The sequence below is a fragment of the Chelonia mydas genome, chromosome 9, assembly GCF_015237465.2.
Source record: "Chelonia mydas isolate rCheMyd1 chromosome 9, rCheMyd1.pri.v2, whole genome shotgun sequence".
NCBI lineage: Eukaryota > Metazoa > Chordata > Testudines > Cheloniidae > Chelonia > Chelonia mydas.
In genome coordinates, this window is record NC_057855.1 from 78,138,361 (window position 1) to 78,162,646 (window position 24,286).

The 24,286-nt window shown below is 46.4% G+C and overlaps 1 protein-coding gene across 2 annotated transcripts; it reads left to right on the top strand.

Moving 5' to 3' along the window:
• Nucleotides 1-1,519: 1,519 nt before the first annotated feature.
• EDA2R (ectodysplasin A2 receptor) lies at nucleotides 1,520-24,043 on the top strand. 2 transcript variants are annotated; one of them, XM_007060247.4, is made up of 11 exons: nucleotides 1,520-1,679; nucleotides 4,519-4,604; nucleotides 7,722-7,854; nucleotides 9,378-9,488; nucleotides 10,546-10,724; nucleotides 11,199-11,284; nucleotides 12,778-12,942; nucleotides 13,430-13,576; nucleotides 14,237-14,769; nucleotides 15,649-15,697; nucleotides 16,603-24,043. In XM_007060247.4, exons 3-11 carry the CDS (start codon nucleotides 7,807-7,809, stop codon nucleotides 16,896-16,898), a joined length of 1,614 nt encoding a protein of 537 aa, XP_007060309.3. In that variant the 5' UTR covers nucleotides 1,520-1,679; nucleotides 4,519-4,604; nucleotides 7,722-7,806; the 3' UTR covers nucleotides 16,899-24,043. The 2 variants fall into 2 exon arrangements, with proteins under 2 accessions (XP_007060309.3, XP_027678348.2); XM_027822547.3 differs by having other exon boundaries at nucleotides 1,552-1,679; nucleotides 15,646-15,697.
• The last annotated feature ends 243 nt before the right edge of the window (nucleotides 24,044-24,286 follow it).

Here is a 24,286-nt window from a genome sequence, read left to right on the forward strand (position 1 = left end):
AGTTTAATCTTCCTTTTATTTTACATGTATATTATTGTATTATACTATATAATACAAAATTTTAAAAATCAAAATGAAAAGTTGTTTCAAAAGAAAAAATTGAAATATTTTGTGCTGAAAATATACAAATAGGACATTTCAAGATTGTTGGAAAATTTCCCCCTTTATTTCTCCAAAACAAAATTTCAGCAAAATTGATATGACTTCACAAAGCGTTTCTGTTTTAACAAACTGCATTTTCTGACAGTTCCATCCAAGTTTTTATGATCATCTCTAGTCTCAATGTTTCCTTATGTCCCCCTTCTCTGTCTCCATCTGTTGCCTCTTCTCTTATACTTAAATTATAGATTTCAGAGTAGCAGCCGTGTTAGTCTGTATTCGCAAAAAGAAAAGGAGTATTAGTCGCATCTTAGAGACTAACCAATTTATCTGAGCATAAGCTTTCGTGAGCTACAGCTCACTTTGCACCTTAGAGACTAACCAATTTATTTGAGCATAAACTTTCGTGAGCTACGGCTCACTTCATCCGATGAAGTGAGCCGTAGCTCACGAAACCTTATGCTCAAATAAATTGGTTGGTCTCTAAGGTGCAACTAGTACTCCTTTAAATTATAGCCTTATTTAAGGAAGGGACTGTCTTTTTCTTCTGTTTGTACAGTGCCTAGCACAATGCGATCCAGGTGCATGACTGGGGCTGCTAGGTGTACAGTAGTAAAAATTAATAATAGCAGACAAAACTCTTGTTTCTCTGCCAGGTGCAATATATCAAGTATCTACCCAAAATAAGGGCATTGCAGTGATTGGTATTCCCTGTCTGTGTTTAGCATGACTGTCCTTTTCTGTTCCAGAGGCAGTGCTATATGGCTTAATGGTATGTCTGTCATTCTTGTTTGTGTTCATCATTGTATGTATTATATTTTACTTGGCTGAGGTCAGTGAACGGTGTTGCAATTATCACTGCAGGATACTGCACTCTATAAGTGGGGTGGTTCTGCTGTGTTTTTGTTCTAACCATGGTACTGCTGTACTCTTATGAACTATCCTGTCCTACTGTATCGCTGCACTCCGCCTGTTTTTATTGTCCTGTGTGGCTATATGGTATTTTATTACACCCCATTTTCATATTATGACGTGTTGTGCTGTTGTGTTGGATTGCATTGGTCTGTCCTGTTGTGTTCTCCTGCATCTCGCCGTGCTATTGTGTAGCATTACGCTGCCCTGCTGTTCTGTGCCTCGCAGTTTTACAAATAACCCCAAACTGCTCGCTGTGCTGCTGTGACCCCTTCTCAAGCCACTCCGCCCTGCTGCTTATTGGTAATGCACTTTAGCCACAGACCCTGAGACTGTCCCCAGCCCGGCCACCGCGGCGTCCCGTTCGGCATCCACCACCTTGTTTGCCGCCGTCAGGCCCCGCCCCTTTGGGCAGGCTGATCTGCATCGCCCCGCCCAGGAGGGCGGCTTATATCCAATGGGGAGCCGGGCCTGCCCGTGGGGGCGGAGTCCCGGGGGTGGAACTTCGCTTCTCGTGGGTCCCTCCAGGGCAGGCGGGCGGGTGGGTGTTGCAGCTGATTTCATCAACCGTGGGGCTGCGGGCCAGCCGGTGGGTCTGCCTGGGGCAGGGCAGAACAGCCCGGACTTGCTCAGGAGCCCGCACCAGGATCGCTGCGGCTGGGAAGCAGGTAAAATGGGACATGTTTGCCTGGCACCTGATGCCGTTTGGTGCTTGCCTGTCTCATGGATAGGGCAGTTATTTGCCGGTCTCTGTGTCTGAGCTGCCTCGTCTTGTCCCTGGACTTCCCACCCAGCCTGCCGGGGCGGCTGAGGTTACTGCGCATCTCTAGATGCTCAACCACCGGGGCATGCCCGGTATGTAGCGGCTGTAATCGAGATGTGGCGCCCTGAATCTACTTGTCCTGGCCTGGGTTGCGTGTGTCCAATCCCGGCCCGTGCATTGCTTTCGCTCCGGCTCGGGCTCTCCGGCATGAACAGGTCTGGGGCTGGTTCAGGCTGCGGCGTCGCTGTGCTGTGTACATGCCTGGGCATATCCCAGCGCGCTGGAGCATCCCTCGCCCTTTCCCGTTTGTGCTTCAGGGGATGGAGAGGCTCCAGTGGGCGAGCCTGTCTCTGTCTCAGCTAGAGATCCTTGTAGGGAGAAGAGAAGCGGGCTGCCAGGAAGGCTCGGTCTTCTTAATCAGCTTTCCTTGTTAGTTTCCGCGCTCAGAGTCTAGGTTAGGATTGTCCGGTACCAAACCGCAAAGCAGGGCCCTCCGTTTCTTCCCGGGAGCGAGGGGGTAACGGATCCGCACTAGCCGTGCAAAGGGTCCGGAGAGGAAGGAAACTGATACTGACACGTGGTGCGCTGGGCAAGTCAGGACTTGCAGGTACAATCTCCAGCCACAGCTCAGTCTCCCACTCCCCGCGGATGGGGTTTCATCTGCTCGCTTTACAAACGGCCCAGATATTCTGATCCCTGCAAACGCAGACTTTGGAATAAACCCTGGAATACTTTGACTGCGTGCCAAAGAGTCACTGGTAAGTGACACCACTCTAGTCTGCAAGGCACGCTGCAGGTTTCGACACTTTAACTTAAGCGATTGCGGGGGTGGCATGCCCGATTCTAAAACACAGCAGACACCAAAGTGTTTAGAGCGCTGAGCTGTAGATTTCAAGGCTGAGATTGCAGCCAACGAAAAATATTAGTGAGGATTACAAATTAATAATCTTATTGGTTATTTATTATAAACTAGGCTGTTGAGTTTAGGATTGGCACCCGCAAATATTGATGAGTACAAGCCACTTTTTCCATTATTGTAATACTTCAGATTAAAGTTTTTAATAAATAATGAGCTAGGAGTTGATCTAGTAGTTGATCATTTCTTTAATTCTTAAAAATGCATTTCCTGAGCACTGTGTGTATAACATTTATGGTATCTCTGGGTGTGCTCTTCATCTGTAAATATTTTAAATTTTTCTGTCTAGCAACTGAAATGTAGTAAGCATTTTTATGTACATTTGGAGTAATTCTTAGTAAGTACAGATTAGAAATGGTTTTCTTTGTAAAATTAATTACAAATTAGGCACAATTTTTTTCCTTTGAGCTGAGTATGAATGACTGGTTGTCAGTGGTATTATGTGTTAGACATTAAAGAGGACAAAAGCAAAAAGGAGTGACATGGGGGTACAAAAAATTGTTACAATAATCAAGAAACTGGCCAGTTAATAATGGATAGGTCGAGGGGAAAAACAAACAGACAAAAAAGAAGCCAAGATTTTCAAAAGATACCAGTGATTTTGGGAAGTCAGTTTGAGACACTCTAAAATGGCCTGATTTTTAGAAAATGGGTGCTCAGATTGGTCATCCAAAAATTTGAGGCACTGAAAAATAGTAAAACAACCCCCAACACAGACTAGTCACATTTGGCAATCTTGATCCTAGTGTATAATTATGTATATAAAACATATATCGTATATAAAAATTATACATATTATGGCCATGATCCTGCAAACACTTATGCACAAGACAAACTGTATGTACGTGAGCAGTCCCATTGATTTCAAGGCCTCAAGTGTATCCCTTTCTTTCCTGTATTGTTTGTCATTTTAAGTCTCAATCCTGCATTGTGATTTGCTAACATGGCTCTCAGCACTCCTGAGGAATCTCACTGAAGTAAAACAGAACTTCACATGGGTGCGGAGTTCTGTATTAATCAGATCCCAACACATGATTGGGGCTTCGGATTAAATTCTTTTGGGGATGATATAGGTCTTCCTATGTGTTCAAATGGCATTTTGCGTGCCATGAGCACTACAAGAATGCACATAATAATAATACAATAACTCCTGCATTGGGTATTATTACTGTATTTTAAAGTCTCATTTTATTTGCTGTTAGAACACAGTTGAAAGAAACAAACAGAAGTCTAAAATGACCATTACGACAAAAGTGGGAAATTAAAAAATTGTCATCATGTCAGAGAGGTGTAAAATCAGCGCTGCACACTCCCCCTTTTGATATTGGGGTGTTTTCTTCTAAAAACAAACAGAAAACAAAACTTTTAGCTTGAAGTATTACAAATTACACACTTACTGGACTTTTTGTGACCCGGAGAAAGTCTACAAGTTCACTGAAAAACATGTTTATTTCCAAACCAGGCTAAAAGATTCAGCCACTTTTTACTTATGACGAGCAATACCTTATTCTGCAGGTAACCGTATTAAAATCAGTGGGATTGTTTACAAAGTAAGGTACTATTTGATATGAGTAAAGATAGAAGAATTTGGCTCAGAGTCCTATATATTAAGCAAATATAGTGTCAAGAAATGCTTGCAGAACAAAATGAATAGCATTGAGTGATTGGGGAACAGAAGATATTTGCACTAAAGGCATGGACTTGACTTAATAGCAGGGGAAAATGCTAGACATGCAGGAATATTTTCCAGGTTAATATTTGGGGATTTTAAAAAATTCTTTTTCTCCTGTTGCTTTTATTTAACATTGTCATTCTTTCTTTTTTAAAGCAACATATAACCCACATGATGGCATTTAATCTGGCTGACCTGTTTTCCACTGCCCAATTCTACCAGCTGCCAACTTCAGATATGCAGTAAGTGTTTTATAGCAATTTTTCCTGTTTTGGTATATTGCAAGTAGTGCTGTATGTTACCAGCAAAGACTAGGTAAATCTTCTATGATCCCTTAACTCTAATATGTTGACCTGATAATCCAGTAATGCTAAACCTGATGCCACTATCCTGGTCCATTGAAATCCCTTTGCCACTTTGAAAATGTAGACAGACGCCTTGAAATCCATTAGGAACAGCAGGAGCCATCTCAAAAGATGGCAAGCGTTTATCAAACAAATATAAATTTTCTTCACTGTGTAAAGATTGTAGGTCAGACTAGGTTATAAACCAAAAAAATTCACCCTCGAATTTCAGGGATCTTCCGGTAAAGAATTTGAGTTTTGCTATCAGTTTCTGGATTTTTATTTCAATTCAGTGCTTTGGATATTTATAAATCAAGCATCTACTGGGGAAAAAAAACAACAGTTTTCAGTTGAATATGAAGTCTGACCAATGTTCAAGGAAAGTGCAAGTTAGGTAGGGCCTAATCCAAACACTCCCATTGACTTCAGTGGGCTTTTAATCAGGGCCCCAGTATGCAGTTGTAGATCTATGTATTGCGAGGTGCCAGTCTAGCTTGTTAAGTCCTCCGTGAAATATCCTATTGTCTAGTTAAAAGGCTGTGAGTGGCCCTTGCATGGGCACACTGTGGTGGAGTGCAAGGGTGAAGCTTCCTCCCCCTTTTTGCAGCTACCTAAGGGCCTCCCATACCAGCAGTCTCTGCAGTCCCTGTACTCTGGGGAGTGCAGGGTCTTGTGCTTCCCCTGGGAAGCATGATGCCATAAGAGAGGGGTCAGGATGAGGCAAGGTAATGGGCCAGCCTTGCATCTGCACTGGCTTCCGAGGTATGGCTGGTGCGCCTGGGAGTTAATCAGATTCATCCACTGTGGTCACCGAGCCATCCCTGAGAGGTTGTCTCCTGAGATACAATCTCGCTGATGCTGTCCTGCCCCACCCCTCCCGAGGGCCCTGGCATAAATGCTGCAGTCTAACCCAGTGGGATAAGAATGGTGGAACTGCAGAAAACAGCAAGTTTACCAAACTATGGTATTCTACACTAATGGTTCAAACCACTTCATTTTACAATAGTTTTAGTGCAGTATTTTGGGTGCATATTACACATACAAGGGAGTGTTTAAATAGGGGAAAGCTGTTTTCACTGAGATTTTTAACAAATCATGAAATCATTCAATAATTTAACAGGTTTTATTCACCAAGTTCATAGATTCCCGTTAACACAGAACAATGACTGTAGGTTGTTTCCCTATAAAATCAGTGAGGAGACTGATACTGTGAGATGTTTAGGTCCCTATCCGGAAAATGAGATCTGATTCTGGCAGTTGCCTTGAGATTCTGTACAGCTTCTGCAGAGATGGGAGAATATCTCATTTTAACCTAATTGGGATCAGATGTTTTAACCACTTACTAGAATCTCAAGGTGGCTTTCTATTGAGGGCGGTCATAGAGTTTAAGACCACCAGATCATCTAGTCTGACCTCCTGCATATTGCAGGCCACCAGCACCCCCAAACTAAATCTAGCAATCAGAACTAGACCCAAATATTATAGCCCATAGGAGACTATACTATTATGTGTCATAAGCAGAGAATAGGAGGCACTGAGGTGCACTGTACCCGAGGCCCCCACAATGACAATGCTGTGTGAGCTTGTTTTGTTTATGTAAATTTCACTTACAAATTAGACTTCACAAGTAAATTGATGGCCTTGGTTTTGGTATTATAGGAGAAAATTTTAAAAATTCCACTGCTGTAACCCACACCAGAAATTCAATAAAGCTTTCAATGGCCAGGTATTGCTAAACAGGAGTGAGGACCATGGAACCATAGATACAAAGGATAGAAAAGATTATGCAGGATAAAACTATATTTGGGAGGCCTACTCCCTACATCATTCCTATTATTGTCTCACCTTGCCTGTTCTTTTTTATTACTATTTATTTTTTGTACTAGGGTGTCACCTGGGGTCCCCCACCAAGATCAGCTCCCCGTTGTTCTTAAGACACCCTAGTGAATGGTGCCTTTCCACTTCACTTGGGAATTTGCTCTTATTCCATTTGTTTTTATTCATACATATGGGCCCAAATCAAAGCCTCCATTCCAAACTCCATATCTGAATGTTTTGCCTCTATAATGAGCAGATGCAAAATCATGGATCTAAACAGTGCTGAACTTAGGGCTTCAAACACTGAACTTATCCAAAGTTCAAGGTGTTTGGAGTCAGCCTATTATGGAGACAAATTTCAGATATGAACTTGGATTCAAATCTGTGATTGGTTCATATTTGGGATGATGGTTCAGGCCCATTTCTATTTTTTTCTAATGGAAATAGGCCCTAACTAGACATTAATATTGAGCCTAAACATTTCCTCTTTTAGCTTCAGCCCATAGCTCCCTGACCACATCTTCTGAGACTATGACAAACTCTCTTTATTTACTCTATCGTGTCAGTAATCTTGAAGCTATTTATGGACTGTGATCTCATCCCTTCTGCGATCTTTGCTTTACTGGGCTAGATAAATTTAGTGCCCTTAATTTTGCTCAGGGTATGTGAGTTGATAGTAATAACTAATATCTTGCTTTCTGTGCTTATCCAGTGGAGACACCATATGAGATGAGTCCTGATTGTTTGGATAGTGGGAAAAGCCTGGCCAATAGCCCACTTCCAAAGTGCAGCCTACTTTGCATAGGGCTCATGAGGGTGGTAGGAGATCAGACCTGAGCGGGCTGACAAGGCATAACAAGGAACATTTACTGAGGGGCCCTTTTCATTTTGTTTGTGACAAAATGAAATTTACAGTTTCAAATGGTGGCATAGATAGAAATGGGTTATGACTGGGGCAGGAAGAGAAGTGGAGAGGGCTCATATATCTACTGCTGTAACATCGTTCTTTCCAGTATGTTACTAGGCCTTACTGTGTGAACATTAGCCGGGCTGTCCTTTGACTTGCTCCTAATAAGGCCTGTGGCTGGGCTGACAAAAACTTGCGCTCCACCCATTTTTGAATTGCTTCAAGTTAGAAAAGTGGCTTCCTTTGAAAGCATGTTTCTCAAGCCCTTTGTACTCTTCTTTAATGTTTAGATTCCAATGAGCCGACCTCATGAGGCAGACACGACATTATTAATTCCTTTCCTCATTTGGTGCATGAGGTTATGAGAGAAGTGACATGAAGAGAGGCCCAGTGCTGGTTTTTACCCTATTTCTTGTCACCGAGGTAGGAACCCACTTGAAACAAATGAACCAAAAACTCTGCCTAATGTGTTTTAATAGCTTCAGTTTGATTTCTGTTGAATTCTCTCTATGTGCTCTGCTCTCTCTGGTCTGTATTATTTGCATTGCCCAAATTCCAAATGAGTTCGGGGGGGCGGGGGGGGGGCTGAAATCCAGGCACCGCTGAACTCAATAGGAGTTTTGCCATTGACTTCAGTGGGGCCAGGATTTCACCAAGGAATGCATGACCAGGGTGTAAGTCTGTAGGCTAGCCTTACCTAGTGCCTTTGACTAGTTCTGTTCAGTTTGAAGCAGAGGATTCAAATCAGTTTTCAGAGTAACAGCCGTGTTAGTCTGTATTCGTAAAAAGAAAAGGAGTACTTGTGGCACCTTAGAGACTAACCAGTTTATTTGAGCATGAGCTTTCGTGAGCTACAGCTCACTTCATCGGATGCATAGCATATCCACGATATGCTATGCATCCGATGAAGTGAGCTGTAGCTCACGAAAGCTCATGCTCAAATAAATCAGTTTTGTGTCTTGTGCTGAGTTCTGGCCATGAATTCCATTCGTTGCATTAAAATCTTGGGTGGCAGTATGGTGCCCAGTAATATAAAGTGTGGCTTTAGTTCTTCAGAGAACTGATAGTTATCCCTTGCTATGTTCTGTGCCCCATATTACGTATCCCCAGATTCCTTCTGCCCCACTGACCCAAGACTGTGTAGTTACTTATCTTCTCTTGCACTGTTTTCATGCCAAATCACATGAACATGAGCTCATCTGAGTGGAAGTATTTGCCTCTCGCCAACTCTATACCAACTAAGGCTCTGGATTAAACATCTGCTTTGTGTGCTCCATCCAGTTTGGTGCTCTCTGCAGATCTGGATACCACATTGGTGGTACTTTCCACTGCTCCATTTATGCAGATCTTTGTGATGCTTCTAAGTTAGGAACAGTCCGACTGTTTAGCAGACCAGGATAACAAGTTATTTGGTCTGGACTATGTACTGACCTCCCATCAGGGAAGCTGCTGACCTGAACTTAAAAAAGTGTGTCCAACATGAGTTTGGAAATAAAAACTGACAGCACCTCACTTCACTTTTAAATGCTACCAAATGGCACAAGGAATGGACAGTTCAGCTGCATGACCTACTACTTAAGTCCCTCCTCTGTCTCTGCTTAGCCAGTTGCACCTCATACTGTTCTTTGGGAAGAAGGCACATGGCTTTGCTCTTGCTGAAGTCAGGTTTTCCTGGTGCAACACAAGCATCTACTAAAGCAGTGATGGGCAACCTGCAGCCCACGGGCCGCATGCGGCCCGCCAGGGTAATCCGCTGGGAGGCCGCAAGACAGTTTGTTTACATTGACCGTCCGCAGGCACAGCTGCCCGCAGCTCCCAGTGGCCACAGTGTGCAAAGAATGCAGGCAAATGTTCCTTCCAATGAGAAAGCTTTGCACAGTAAACAACATGCTTGGTTCACCTCAGGAGTGTTCTGGGACTTGTAGTAACCCCAGTTGTTTCTCCAGGTCCGAGGTGCTGCTCCAAACCCAATGGAATGCCAGGAGAGTGAGTATCTGGATGAGCACAGGAAGTGTGTTCCTTGCAGAGAGTGTGGCCCTGGATGGGAGCTTTCCAAGGTAATTTGGCTGCTCTGAGATGAACCTGGATTGTTGGCACTGGTGGTACTAGATGAATCCTCTGCTAGCCTTTACTAGAAGGATAGAGTTAGAGCTTTCTCTGATATAGGCGTCTGTGCCTTTAAAAAGAACAGAGCTTCATTGGCAAGGGAGGTTAGACTATTCCACTGATCATAAGTGATGCAGGGATAGGGATAGGAGGATGGGAAGATGGAAGTACCATAAGTAAGGAGAGGTTTCAAATTGGTGCATTTTATTACGTAAACACCAAGGAGAGTCCATCATCTCCAGCTCCCAGGGGAAGTCAAAAATCCCTCTGGTGGATAACTCCAGTGTCCTGGTCAGAGCTAGACAATGTCTCATAGACTTTTAGGTCAGAAGGGACCATCGTGATCATCTAGTCTGACCTCCTGCACATTGCAGGTCACAGAACCTCACCCACTCTTGAAATAGACCCTTAACCTCTGTCCTTGTGTGGGTCACTGGCAGCAGGTTTCCACCTGGGATCTTTGGCTCTATAAATGAGCGTCTATGCCTAAGCTAAGAGACCTAGCTCTGTTCACCAAGACTGTAGATTCCTCAACCTCTATATATGATCCAGTCACCACTAGAAGGGGCCAGAACGCCATACTGAATGGGTGTGATTTACACACTCCATTGAGGTTAGTGAGCTTGTTGTTATATAGCCTTGACTAACTCAGGCTCATACTGTTTGATCCCAACTGCCAGCAAACCCTCTCCTCCCCCCGAGGGCACAGCATTACACCAGCATCTCCCTCGCAATAAAACACGTTTTAGTGACTGAGGCAATGTGTGAGCTATTGCTGAGTGCAGAATGGCTGCCCCATTTGTTTGCACAGGCACAGCACTGCTGCTGTCTGCTTCAGTGCAGTGCAAAGATGTGAGATGCCCAGAGTGTGAAAGGCAACGGAGAATTCTCTCACTGAAGAGAAGCCATCTGCCTCTAGAGAATAGGACAGCTTCTTCCCTCCGTGGTATCTTCAGATCTGATGCCATTTCTTTGTCTCAGACATGGCCCTGCGCTTGTCTCTTGCAGGAGTGTGGCTATGGTGAAGGAAGGGATGCACAGTGCACTGCTTGCCCTCCCAGGAGGTTTAAGGACAGCTGGGGGTTCCATGGTTGCAAACCTTGTCTTTCCTGCCCCCTCATCAACCGTGTCCAGAAATCCAACTGCACTGCCACTTCCAATGCAGCCTGTGGGGAGTGTCTGCCAGGGTGAGTACAGCTGGCAGCTGGAACACCAGCAGCAGATGCTCTTGGGAGGGCATAGGGAGGTGCTGTTCAAAAAGATGAGATATACCAGGGATCTGCAACGTGGCCCTCCAGGTTAAGCCCCCTGGCAGGCCGGGACGGTTTGTTTACCTGCCGCGTCCGCAGGTTCAGCCAATAGCAGCTCCCACTGGCCGCGGTTCGCCGCTCCAGGCCAATGGGAGCTGCGGGAAGCGGCGTGGGCTGAGGGATGTGCTGGCCGCGGCTTCCTGCAGCCCCCATTGGCCTGGAGTGGTGAACCGTGGCCAGTGGGAGCTGCTATCGGCCAAACCTGCGGACGCAGCCGGTAAACAAACCGGCCCAGCGCGCCAGGGGGCTTACCCTGGCGGGTCACATGCCAAAGGTTGCCAATCCCTGATATATACAATTCTCTTATACCTTGTCCTGTTGTTAGAGCATTCTCCACTTTCTCTTTGGCAGGTTTTACAGTAAAACCCGGATTGGCGGGCTGCAGGATCTGGAATGCATCCCATGCACAAAGCAGACGCCTTCCTATGAGCCTCAGTGTACGTAGCCACCAGCACTGCAACCTGCTGTCTTTCGCTGTGTAACATGTCATTTCACAGGGCACGGGGTGAGCCCTGCAGGATTAACAGGAGATGGGAGGAGTGGTGGAGTGGAGCGGGGCAGTGGTGCATGTAATTCAGTATCACCTATCTCCAACAGTGGCCACTGTTACACGCTTCAAATGAAGGCATAAACCCCCACGGTATAACTAAGGGTAGGTCTTCACTTAAACCGCTGCATTGGCACAGTTGCGCTGATGTAGCGCTTTAATGAGGACGCTCTAAGCCGACGGGAGAGAACAACTCTCCTGTTGGTTTAGTTAATCCACCTCCGCGAGAGGCGTTAGCTTCATTGGCGGGAGAAGCTCTCCCACCAACATAGCACTGTCTACAACAGCGCTTAGATCAGTATAATTACATCACTCGGGCTGTGGATTTTTTATGCCCCTGACTGAAGTAGTTATACCAAAGTAATTCTGTAGTGTAAACTTGCCCTAAGTGTGCAAAAGAAAATTCCCTCCTGACCCCTGCTGCCGATCATCTTTTGCCCTGAAACATGAAGATTGAGGCTTTTTGTTGTTTCTGTCCTCATGAGTGTCCTTGCAGAGGCTGTGCTTATTCATTTAAATGACTGGTCCTTGTTTTGAAGTTTATTACGCTAGCTGTAGCAGAAGAATTCTGCCCCAGTGCGATCTGACCAAGGAAGTACTGACAGTGTATATATGGAGGGGAGGGGCAGCTGGGGCCAGCAGTGCCATGATAAACGTGAGTATCTATGTGGTCAGACTCAGCAGCTCAGCCATTCTCTATCCTGTAATGTTTTGTTATTTCTGTTGTTAAAAATCAAGGAAAATCATCCCCTTCGCTTTGCCGTCGTTCTGCAGCCGGGAGATCATTTTAGCTGTTGTTTCTCAGTCCTCCTGGGTCCAGTTGGTGGTTCTGCTACTGAGTCACACTGACTGTGGACAAGTCACTTAAACTGCTTGTGTCTCAGTTTCTCCATCTGTAAACTGGAGCTAAAAATACTGTGCTGCTGGATGGCACTGGATTATTATATTCAATTTTCAAAAGCACCTAAGGGGTTTAGAAGCCTAATTCACACTGACAGTCAAAAAAAGTTAATGGACTTAGATTCCTAAGAGTAACAGGAGGTGGGAGGAGTGGTGGAGTGGAGCAAGCCAGTGGTGCATGTAATTCAATATCCCCTGTCTCTGACAGTGACCACTTAAGAGTGACTTAGGAATCTAAGTCCATTAACTTTCTTTGACTGTCAGTGGGAATTAGGCTCCTAAACCCCTTTGGTGCTTTTAACTTCCAGGTTGAGACCTCTTGTCCTAAGGGATTAATATCCTTGTAACTGGTCATGTACTAATCACTCCAGGCTGGATCCGTGCTGCGCTGGTCCTGTCTGCTTTCTTTTCTGTAGCATCCTGCAGCTCACCATGTGGTGATGATGGGACTCTGACCTCTTTCTTTGGCTGGTATGTTTGCAGGCAGCTCCAGGTCTAGCCTGGTGAAGGCAGCAATTCCCACAGTACCTCCCCAGGACACTGCCCTCCTAGTGCTAACCAGCAGTGCGCTAGTCATCATTGCATTGGTGCTGCTGGCGCTCGCCATCATCTGCTGCAAGCGCTTCTGGAAGAGCCAGTGTCAGCGAGGTGAGTGAATGCAAAGCAGCATCCCTCTGGTCCTCCTTCCCCTGCCCCCTCTTCCCTAGAAATAGCAGGGAAGAGGAGGAGGAGGATGTAAGGGCTCAGATTCAAACAGCGTGCCAGGTGGGGCCAGCAGGGTTGTCACTTGCGAGGTTAGTGCTTTCTCTTCTCGGGTTTTCCCAGGCTGGGTCAAGACTGAGGAGATTTTGGCAGTTGTGGAGGTGAGGGGGCCAGGGCTGGAGCAGCAGAGGATGAAACAAGAGGATGAGGGAAACAGCAAGGAGGAGTAGGTTAGAGAGATATGATTGAGGGGCATTGGCACAGCTGCATGGGGAACAGTGCACAGCACTAGCCCTCTCCATGCCAGGAAGTGAGGCCTGATTGCTCCTAAATTTTACAGTCACCAAATAAATAGCCGTACCAGATGGCCAAGTGCATTCTGGGAAAACAAGCCAGGTCTTCGCTGATATCAGTTGCTCTTTATCCTTTAAAGTGTTTCTGAGGACCCAGAGTTTCTCGGCCCAGAGGGTGATGTTCTGGGCCTCAGCCATGCCAAGCAGGTTTCCCTGTGAGGAACAGACGTCTAGTCCCTGCTGCTTGGGTGTGAAGAACCTGAGCCCATGCTCCAGGCAAGCAGAAGGTAACGTCTCTCATTGCTGCTTTAGCTTGGGTCTGGGGGGAACGCAGGCTGGGCTGTGACCCTCACGTCATAATATCTGTTCAGTTTCCATTCCTCAGGCAGGAAGGAGCACCCCATTGGCGGGCTGTCAAAATCTCTGCTGCCATGAGGCTTACTGCCAGGGTCAGCCCCTGTGGTCAGACACTGGAATAATCAAGGTGGACAGAGCCCAGTGCCACTAGGAATCTTCCTCAGGGTGAAAGGTGGAAGTCTGGGGCGGATTCTGAACACAGAAGACGTTGCACTGGCTTTGGGAAGATGTAGGTTTCACTCCTCCGGCTTCAGTGTCTTTCTCTCCTAGGGATGTGTGGGCTCTGGAGGAGAGAGTGCTTGACTGTTGCAGTGGGAGTGACCCTGGAGGGCTGGTGATCGACCCCTGGAAGAGCGGGGAGCCTTGCTTTGTTCAGCAGTGCTCACTGCCACCTCGCAGACAAAAGGCACTGAGTAGTCCTATGCTGTCTCTTCCTCTGCAGCTGGAGACAGGCATTGGCAGTGCAGTGCCCCGGGGGAAATGGGGTTTTTAAGGAGTGGTTGACTGGAGGGAGGCCAAGCCCCAGCAGGTGGAGAGGCTGGTGGAAGGGAAACCAACATACTTTTAAGCCATGGGGTTTCTGGTTCCAGGTCCAGTTGAACCGGTTCAGTTCATTTCAGATGGTGAAGCCATAGGCCTGCAGATCCCTGCTCTCCAGCCCAATTCGGAAGCGATTGCCATCAGCCCCAATCCCACATCCCAGCTGGCGAGGAGCGTCTTGGAGACCCAACCCCTGATAAGGAACTCAGGGTCCAGCGACTATTCTGCAGGGGTCTCGTCATCCTCAGATGCCAGGCAGGGCCCAGCTGTGTTCACAGAGGCCCTGACTCCCCTCTCATCATGTGCCTCAGAGATGCAGCCCAGGTGGCCCCATGCCCCGGTGGAGTGCACGGAGCTAGACCTGCAGAAGTTCTCCACCCAGGCTGAGTTTACGGGTACCAAAAGCCAGGAGGATGCAGAGAAGCAGGTGGCTCAGAGGGTCCGGAGACATACAGATGAACTAACCCTTGAAGTGCCCCTGTTTGGTTCCCCTCTGATAACACAAAGTGAACTTGTTCTGGACCCTGCCAGGGGGTCATCCTCATCCTTCCAAATTCCCACTGCTGAAAGCAGGGAGCAGCCTGTAAGTTCTTCCCATCTTGCCCCCCTCTGTATAATAACAGCTACTACGGGGCTCACACAGGGAGGGACGGGATATCGGAGGGGCTGGGGGTACAAAACGTTTCACCTCTGAGCAGGTTCAGATCTAGCACTGGCTGGTAGTGGCCGTCCAAAAGTCATAACCGTCTGCCGTTCAGTGAACTGTGTGGCATGAGTTTGGGAAGGGACACCGCCCAGTTGCCATTGGCCAGGGTAGCGCATAACACTTCCACCATTAAACTAACTGGTGTTGAGAGCCCAAGGGAAGTCGCCAGTTGTGGTGCTTTTTCTGTTTGCAAGGAACTGGTCTAAGACCCACCAACTTATCTAAGGGCCACCAAAGAGCTATCAGATGGTAGCAAAACTCAGTCACTACCAACCTGGGCTGGGTTCAGATACTCAGCCTGGCAAAAGGGCAAAGTCCAAGCATATCCTTAACTCAGCAGGAACTGTGCACTTCACCTGATCCTTGCATCACCCACGAATCATCTTTGCATGTTTCCCAGTATGGAAAACTGACCTAGTGGTGAACAACTCAGCTTCCCAGTCCCCTGAGCCATCTGGTCTCCTCACCAGTTTGTGACGGATTAGTGATTAACATAAGTCTAAAAAATGTCTAGCAGGTAATTAACTTACTAGTTTAGGTTCAAGTACTTCTTTATTGAGATGATGGTTTGCTGGAAGAACTTAGAGCATCTTAATAGGGTTGCTGTCCTAATTGAGTGGTGATGTCCTGAATAGAAATATCCAGGCCATTACTAATACATGGCAGGTCCTGTGAGTGGAGCACTGACAAGATACACGTGATTGTTGCTCATTCTCTGATGAATCTCCCCAATCCTTGGGGTCTTTGTCTTAGCAGGTGAATGATGTCCTGAGCCTTGTGAGTGAGATTAGCAGAGCCACACAAGGTGAGTGGATGTCTGGGCAGCATTTTTCAGTCACGCCCTTGCTCCCCTGGGGTTCAGGTGGAGGCAGACCATGGGGTGAGGAGCACCTGCAGAGCCCCAGCCTGGCCAGTGTCGCACTGACTGTCGACATAGAGATCTGTGGCTGACCCTCTTTCACGGGGCCTGTGGCATTAATGCGGGGAATAGACAAGCCCTTCTGTGATACACCTTGGAATGTGGGTGGGTTGGGGGACAGGCACATAGTTTACCTCTATTAACAGTGAGGATCATAGGCGCTGACTCCGTGGGTGCTGAGGGGCTGGAGCACCCACAGGGGAAAAAATGGTGGGTGCTGAGCACCCACTGGCAGCCCCCTATCAGCTCTCCCCGCCCCAGCACCTCCCAACCGCCAGTCAGCACCTCCCTCCCCACGCCTCCCACCCGCCGTGAACAGCTGTTTTGCCGCATGCAGGGAGGCTGGGAGGGAGGGGGAGGAGCGGGGGCGCGGTGCACTCGGGGGACGGGGCAGAACTGCATGGGAAGAGGCTGGGCAGGGGTGGAGCGGAGGCAAGAAGAAGCGGAGTGGGGGTGGGGCTTTGGGGGAAGGGGTGGATTGGGGGCTGGGCCTGGGGCAGAGCCGGGGATCAAGCACCCCCTGGCAGTTTGAAAAGTCGGTGCTTGTGGTGAGGATTAAGCTCCCCTGGGGCTGAGAGGCAGGTTCCATGCGGCTAAGCTCTGAAAGGATATGCATTGGTGCCCTGTGGCAAAAGTTCCCTCTGTGGTGAGGCCAGGCAGAAGGGGGTGTTGCAGCTGCTCATCAGATGGGTGGGACAGGGGCCGTGGTATGGGCCTCACTGCCTTATTTTCAGGACACCCTTCCCTCGCTGAGTAGACAGGCTCTCACCTCACTTTTCTGCCATCCCCAGGTCTCCCCATAGCACAGCTCCCCCACTCCTTGGTGCTGTCACTTGGCTTCCAGTTGGACCCTTGCTTGTCTGGTCTCAAGAATTTCAGCCACGTGGGGGTGGAGCTGGGGGTCCCATCCCATCTGGTGAGCAGGATGTCTGGATTCAAGCAGCTCGTTGCTCACCTCGCCTCCTCAGGAGACACAGTCACTGTTCCCGCCCTGGCCCGGGTCCTACAGCGACTCCAGCGCTTCGACGCCTTGCTCCTACTCTGTGATCATTTCATTATGAGCCAGGCCCAGGGCTGCCAACACTAGGGGAAACCCACGTTGCTGCCTCCGCACACAGAGGGAGGAGCAACTCCAGGCATAGTTTTGGCTGGGTGAACCTGGCAGCGATGGTGCTGCCTGGTTTCCTACCCACTCTTTGTGGGCTGTGTGGAGGTTGCCTTTGAATCCTTGGGGTAGAATCACAGTAGAATGATGAGTCTGTGAGTGCTCACTCAGCAAACTTCTCTCTCTTGACCACTGCTTGAGACCTACCTTGTGCTGGTGATAGCTGGCAGATGCACGTGGTACCTCCAAATGCCACCTTTCTTAATACTTGTTCATACTGATGCCCAGAAACGTTGTGGCCCTCATGGTCACCATGCATGGTTATAGGGCCATTTGCCTCCATGGGCAGGTGTGGATTTATAATGGGCCCTTCAAGCACACAGTGTTTCCTTGAATCACATCTCAGCTGTAATGATTGAACTCTTTGAGTGAGGGGCTGGATGGTGTGTGAAAATATCCCCCAACTCTAAGATGGAGCTCAGAGGGTCTGGACCCTCTGTGTTGGATTTCTCCCCTGCAGCTGATTGTATCTTCCTCTTAGAGACCTGATAATCATTTGTTCTTCCCCCCCACTTTTTAGATGTGGGCCTTCTCCATTTGGCAGACATTGTATTTTGCTGGCTTTCTGCTCAGCTTTCTGCTGTGGCTGCCTTTTTGTTTACTTCTCCTTTTGTGCACCGACGAGGGGACCTGTTCTTGGAGAAGGGTTGTTTAGCTGCCACTCCTTTCTTTTTTTTTTTCTTTTTTTTGGCCAGGTAGGAGGGACTCATGCGCTGAATTTCTGTGTGCCATACCAAAATAGCAGTGTGTTTAATTGTATTTCCTGGCTGTGGAATAGTACCGTTTTCGTTAAGCGATATTTCTAATTGTGAGTCAGGATTTTTTTAAGCATGGTGGAGTTTGCTCCAGTGCAGATGGCAGGGTACTTGCTGCATTCCCCAGTCTTCTGCTAAGCACTTCAACTCCCTTGCCCTAAGGGGCTTGCTAACGGGCTCCTCTGTGATGATGTTTGGAGGACAGCACAGCACAGATTCTACTCTTCTGCACATCTGAAGTTTTCAGAACACGTGACACAAATAAAACCCTTGTGGGAATCTGGATGTGTAATCCCAGGGTCAGGGTCTCCCCTCCATTACCCCTCCTGTGAGCACCACAGGGTCTCATCTTCTAAACACTAAATGGAGACCACTTGGCCTGGATGGCGCCCCTTTGAAGTGCAGATTGGAAGGATGGCTTGGCTTTCAGCTCATCCGGTGCCCAATTCTCATGCTGTAGGATGCAGGCCATTCCCATTGGCTTTTGTGGGAGATGCTCCTATTCTATGGTGGGAAAACAGAGCCTGTGGGGTTTAGTATGTTACGTAGCTACAAGAAAATAAACGCAGTATAATAATGAAGGGTGTCTCAATGGCACAACCACTCTATTCCTTTGCCCTAGTTAATTAAAAACTAAAAGGATGGAACCCCTCAAGAACTAACTATGCCAAGTTCATAATGGGAAATGCTGGATGAAACACCATGGAGTATTCTCAGAAGTATTTTCTCACTGCTAGTGTAATGTACTGCCATGTGCATAACGCCCCCTACTGGAATTAATCAGACCTTTGTGTGGTCAGGTTCTGATTATTAGCCTGTGCAGGGAGGCTAAATACTACTCCCAGGGTCGCCATTTGCCTGCAAGAGGCTTCTATTGGAAGAGCAGGAAAGTATGACTTCTCATCCCAGTGCCATGTGTATTTGATTTGGCTGAAAGACTCTGGTGTCCAGAGGTTTGTTTCCTGGCCATGTTATGCTGCCTGTTAAAGTAATCATGCCATTAGTGGTGAAGCGGCTTTATTTTAAAATAATGTGTTGTTCAGACTAAAGATGACCTCATTTTCTGGTTTCTGAGAATGGCTGTTCCATAGGGACACACTCTTCTGACTTTAATTTTCTCTAGGAGGATTTGTCAGAGCTTGCCATGGTTTGGCTGTGTTAGACTTCCTGAAGTTCCTGGAACTGGTATCTGGAGGCAGCTTCCAAGGTTGGTGGCTGCAGGTTCTTGTGCTATTTTCTCAAAGCTGCCACCAGCTTCTCTTGTTACTGTGCATTAAGTAGGAGCAGGTTACACTTTGAACTGCTATCTGACAAATTGGATTGGTGGGAGGAAGTTGTAGAATATGAAACAATCCAAGTCTCCTGTAAGGCTGGAGAAATCGTGCCACATGACACACCCCACACCTCCCGGAGAGAGGACAGGAATCCAGCCCTGGTGATCAGCTGCGATAGTCTGTTTCGTGGTTGCAGAACACACCCACGGTCCATTCATAAGAGGACCCTAGCACTCAGGGCATGTGACATACTCTGTTATATTGATGTGTTGTTCAGCCCTGGCACTCAGCTGTGATGGATTCCTTTCATAGTGAGGTCATTTTCACAGAGCAGCTGCTCCAGAAGGAGAGGCGTTGCTGGGAGCCTGATTGCAATCAGCACTTTGCCATGAATTCAGATAGATGGGGGCTTTCATTCGGATTCCATAAAACACACTGTTTCACTATGTCACTCTAGGTGGGATTCAGTGTGGTTCTGTCAAGTGACAGATGACATAGGCTCCCTAGAACACCATCTTCAGGTGGATCTTTACTTCATTGGTGACACAACCTTGACACCTAGTGGATGGGGAAGGAGGTGCCTTTCTAATAATCTCTCCTGGGTTCTTGCCCAGTCTGTGGAGCTGGCTGTTTCAAACAAGAATGGAGAAGAATGTGGCTAGCTCCACATTGCACAGGGTGATGGTGTTGGGCTGCATGACATTTCCCATGTGTGCTGTATTTTGCTGCACCTCAACACGTGGGGATTGCTTTTTTTAGTGAAGGCTTGAGACCGATATCTGGGGCTGGCGTTGGAGTTGCCCCATTTAGTCTGTTTCATCCTGCTACGCCCTTGAGGGTTCAAGTCCAATGTAGAGTTAACCTCATGAGCTCTGGGATATACTTGCAGAGTTTCACTGATGCTAGGGTCCCTAGAACAATACTGGGTGGTGCGGAGGGAGTTTTGCTGAGCATACATAGCGCTGCCAAAGTGCATAGGCATAGGGTGCAAAATATCAGACCATCTGCACCCAGTTAGCATTGTGGGCACTGTTCATCTTCCCAAGAGCTTTGGGAAAAATGAGCTGGAATGTCCCTGATTAAACCCTTCACCTTATCCCAGCTAAGAACCATAAGCTGTTGACAGTGCTGTGCTGTCTTAATTTCATTCACATTGCCTGAGCATCAGTGGAGTGCCAGGGACCACACTGGTACATTTGAGAACACCGTGTCCCTGCTGCTGAGTATTCCGGGTATGTTTTGCAGTAGTTGAGGGGCTAGAGAGCAGAAAGGGTGGTGGTTTTCCCTGTGTTTAGTAAACAACTCTCCAGAGCGAAAAACATATTGCTTATGCCAGTTACCAACGTTGCTTGGGAGCCATCAAGCTATAAAGGGACAAAGCAGAAGGATGGTCTTGTGGATAAAGCATAACACGAAGTCAGGAGCTCTGCACATAGCTATGCCACACATGTTGAATGCGTCTGGGAGGTCACTTCACCCCTCCATTCCCGTTTCCCCACTTCTCATGTAGGGACAATAATACTCTCCTACCTCGCAGATCTGTTGTGAGGACTACTCCATTAATGTTTACAGCCTCCTTTGAAACCCTCAGACGGGAGGCAAATGAGAATGACAGAGCTGTTCTGGTAGCATAAAGCCTGGTCCCATTAAAGTCAGAGGCAAAACAATCGTTAACTGCAATGGGATCAGGATTTGGCCTGTGGTACATGGTTCCTCCCTTTCCTATCCTGTGTCTCAGGCTCCCCTCTTCTCCCTTTATTTCTGTGCATTTTCCTGCCCTCTTTCCAAGTTAAATTTTCAGACTATTTACAGTCCAAGAAGTGTGCACTGTTCTGCACTTTTCTGATATCAGCTGTGTATCCCAGCCTCGGACAGAAACGTCAGCTCTCTTTTAAGCCCAGGATAGGCTGCCATCTACTATACCCTTTGTGCACTCAGTAACGCCCCTGATCTGTTGTTCTGAGTAATGTCTGAATATTTTTAAGACCAGGGTTCTGATTAGAGAGCCCCTGGTATTGACAGTTCCAATGCTGGGCTAGCTAAACCATTTCATTACTAATTAACTGGCATGTAAAGGCTGTCTTAACAGACTGACATGTATTGTGATTTCATTATTAAATGTTACAGTTGAAAGTTTGACAATAGGAAATGCATATATCAGAACCCCATTGGGTTCATCTGATCATAGCAATCCCTTGGCTGTTATCATAGCTCTGGGTGCCTGAAATTGGCTGAGAACACAGACCACATGGGAATGTGTAATTAGATTATAATTAATTGGTGTTTGCCTTTTATGGAGGAATTAAAGGCATGGTGTCTCCCGGCAGCCAGCAGGGGGCAGTATTGCCTTGTTTAAACTCAAGTGCGCATTTTGCCTGGATGGTTTGTTACTAATTGACATTGGTATCTGTTGAACATCTTTAAGACCTGAATCTGTTGAGGACAAGTCAACTCAGGCGGGGCATGGCCACCTAAAGCTGGACATGATGCTTTCCCTGTCTGCTATTCACCTCTGGCAAAGTCAAGGTCAACTCGTTGCAGTTTTTGAGATTGCCTTGCAGTAAACAGAGGTATTGAACGTTTTATCCCTTCTAAGTTAAAATGTCAATAAATTATCCCTCATTACTTGGTTACTTAACTATGCAGCACTAATTAAAAAGGTGCCTGAAATGTAGAACATCTCAGGGCAAATGCAGATCTGGGGCCAACATCCTGATCTCTGTTATACCGACATAAATTTGTAGTAACGTCATTGACTTAAGTGGCTACTCTGGATTTACTCCTATACCAGTGAAATCAAGATCTGGTCACTAGTGTGATGGATTTTCACCTGCCCTTCATGTCATCAACTATGGGTTATTGGAATCAGTGGTAGTTCTGCCCCATGAGTTAGTTTTGCAAGCTGAGTACATCAGCTCCCGTTGACTTCAGGGGGAGCACTGAGAGTGCTCAGCAGTGCCCCCATGCAGGATCCGGCCCAGTTTGAATGTAAGGCTTTCCCTTGTCCTTCATTTGTTTCAGGGGCTGCTGTGTCTATTAGTGCCCAGCAGCATAATCATGTAATTAAGAATGAATGATCCTCTGGAGTTACACTCTGGGAGAAAAAGCTAAACTTGGGTAAATGCTGCTGATCCTTTTGTAAGTGTTAACAATCAGTGATTTCTGTACGTGAGTATTATAATGTGTGTTGCAAATTCTTGCCACTTGCTGATGTGGTGTTTGTCCTTGCTGATCTCACCTGGTAGCCTTGCTGGTGAATGGGGAAAGCACAATGTAAAGGAGTTTTTCCTTTTGAAGAATTTGGTCTAAGCGAACATGTCCTTTCCCTAGTTCAAGGTTTTTATGTATATATTTTAAGGTGCCCTATCATTTTTAAGCTGCATACCGTGTTGTTCAGAGGCTGATCAATATTATTCATTGACAAACCTTATTAACTTCTGCCTTAGGAATGAAGCGGTTGCGATGTAAGGTTCTTTGTTCAAGTATAGCATGCAAATAAGCTACTGTGACTCACACTCTGGCTATATTCTCTAGACCAATCACAGTGTAGCTGTTCAATTATGGTGTATTTAATGAAAGAGTGTTCATTAAATACAGGATGGGACTGTTTTTGTGTAGTTTAACTGGATTCTAGTTACTCTTCAGCATGTAGCAAATTAGGAGCCCAAGCAACCCCTTATGCAAGTAGTTCTTGTGTGAGTCATCCCATTGGCTTCAATGAAATTCTTTGAAGAGGATTGATTGTCTGAGTAAGGGGTTGCAGGACTGGGCCTTTAATGGTTAGGAAAAACGTAACAGGAGTTCAAGGTCCGGTTCCTGCTTCCAGGTAAGTCGATGGCAAAACTCCCTTGACTTCAGTGGGAGCAGGACTGGGCCCAAAGTTATTTACTAATGCCAGAATTTTAAAGAGTGGCCCACTGCTTTTGGGTGCCCAGCTTGAGATGCCTTGGATTTGATTTTCACAACTCCTGCAGAAGTCTATGGAAGCTGTGGGTATTTAGCACCTCTGAAAACAAGGCTCTGGTCATCTCAGTTTGGCCCCCAAAATTGTGGCATCCACAGTCAATGGCCATTTTGAAGGTTTGGCTGTAAACCAGTGAGATCTGTTCTTGACTCTTTTTTTTTTTTTTTTTTTTTTTAAGAAAAAGTTCAGCACAATGCATGAGATATGAAATTTCCAGAAATCTGTGACTTAGTTTCTATTTTAATGTTGAACAAACTCGGATGTGGGGAATCTCCAGAGAGTGTGAATCTTGCATTTCGGTGTAGAAAGTAATGCTGAGCAGAGATGGCTTATAAAGAGCTAAAGGAAATAAAATTATTCAGCCTCTGTAAGAGTTCAGTTGGGAATAACTGATTTCGAAACATGGAAATATTTCCTGGCTCGACTTCCTTTTTCCCAGTCATGTCTCAGGCCCTAATTCAGGAAAGAATGTAGTAAAATCCTTAAGTCCATCCCTGTTTAGGGCAGCAATTAAGCACATTTTTACCTTTTAAGTGTGTGCTTAAGTCCAGTTGACTTTAATGGCATTTAAGCATGTATTTCAAATGCTGTCTTGAACAGGGATACTGAATTGAATTAGCCTGAATATGCTGTTATGTGAGCAGGTAGCTGCTGCAAAAGCTGTTTTAGTGCTCCAGGCACTCTTAATTCTCGTGTGTTCAGAAAGCTCTAATTAAAGTGCTAGGACGACATCCTCATGGTACTCATCCTGGTGCATCTCATGAGGTTTTTGTTGTTGTTTTCAATTGCTGTAGTCAGGGATTGCCCATGGAAATACATAGGGTTTGTATTTTTTATGGTGAATGTTATTTTTGTAAAGGTTGTGAACAGGTAATTTATATTTTTGTAAATTCACTGGCATTGTAAATCAGTGCTGTAGCTCTTTCCTTTCCCCCCGTCATCTGTTTAAAAAAAAAAAAAATCCTGTGTTTTAATGTACTAGGGAATGTTTTGGGGCTTCCCACATTCCATCTTGGACTCAATGCTCTTGAATGTTTTTTGTATTTGTAGTTAAATAAATTTTTAAGAAGGAAATATTGGTGGTTTTCAGTGAGTTTTTTCCCCCATTCTGTTTGTCCGACATATACAGAATAAGACACAGAACTACAAGATGTTCCACATGATAGGAAAAACAAAAACCAGGTGAGGAAATAAGATATGACCACACATAAAGGGGCAGAGTTAAGGTTATATGTGCAATAATTTGAGTTGGAGCTGTGGTTCTTAATCTGTGAAAATGAGACAACTTGTTTAGGTATAGAGGTATAGGTACCTAAC

Coding starts and splice junctions, on each gene's coding strand:
- EDA2R (XM_027822547.3), top strand. CDS start 7,807: ATGAAGAGAGGCCCAGTGCTGGTTTTTACCCTATTTCTTGTCACCGAG. Junction 9,489..10,545: donor CTGGATGGGAGCTTTCCAAG/GTAATTTGGCTG, acceptor TGTCTCTTGCAG/GAGTGTGGCTATGGTGAAGG. Junction 12,943..13,429: donor GAAGAGCCAGTGTCAGCGAG/GTGAGTGAATGC, acceptor TATCCTTTAAAG/TGTTTCTGAGGACCCAGAGT.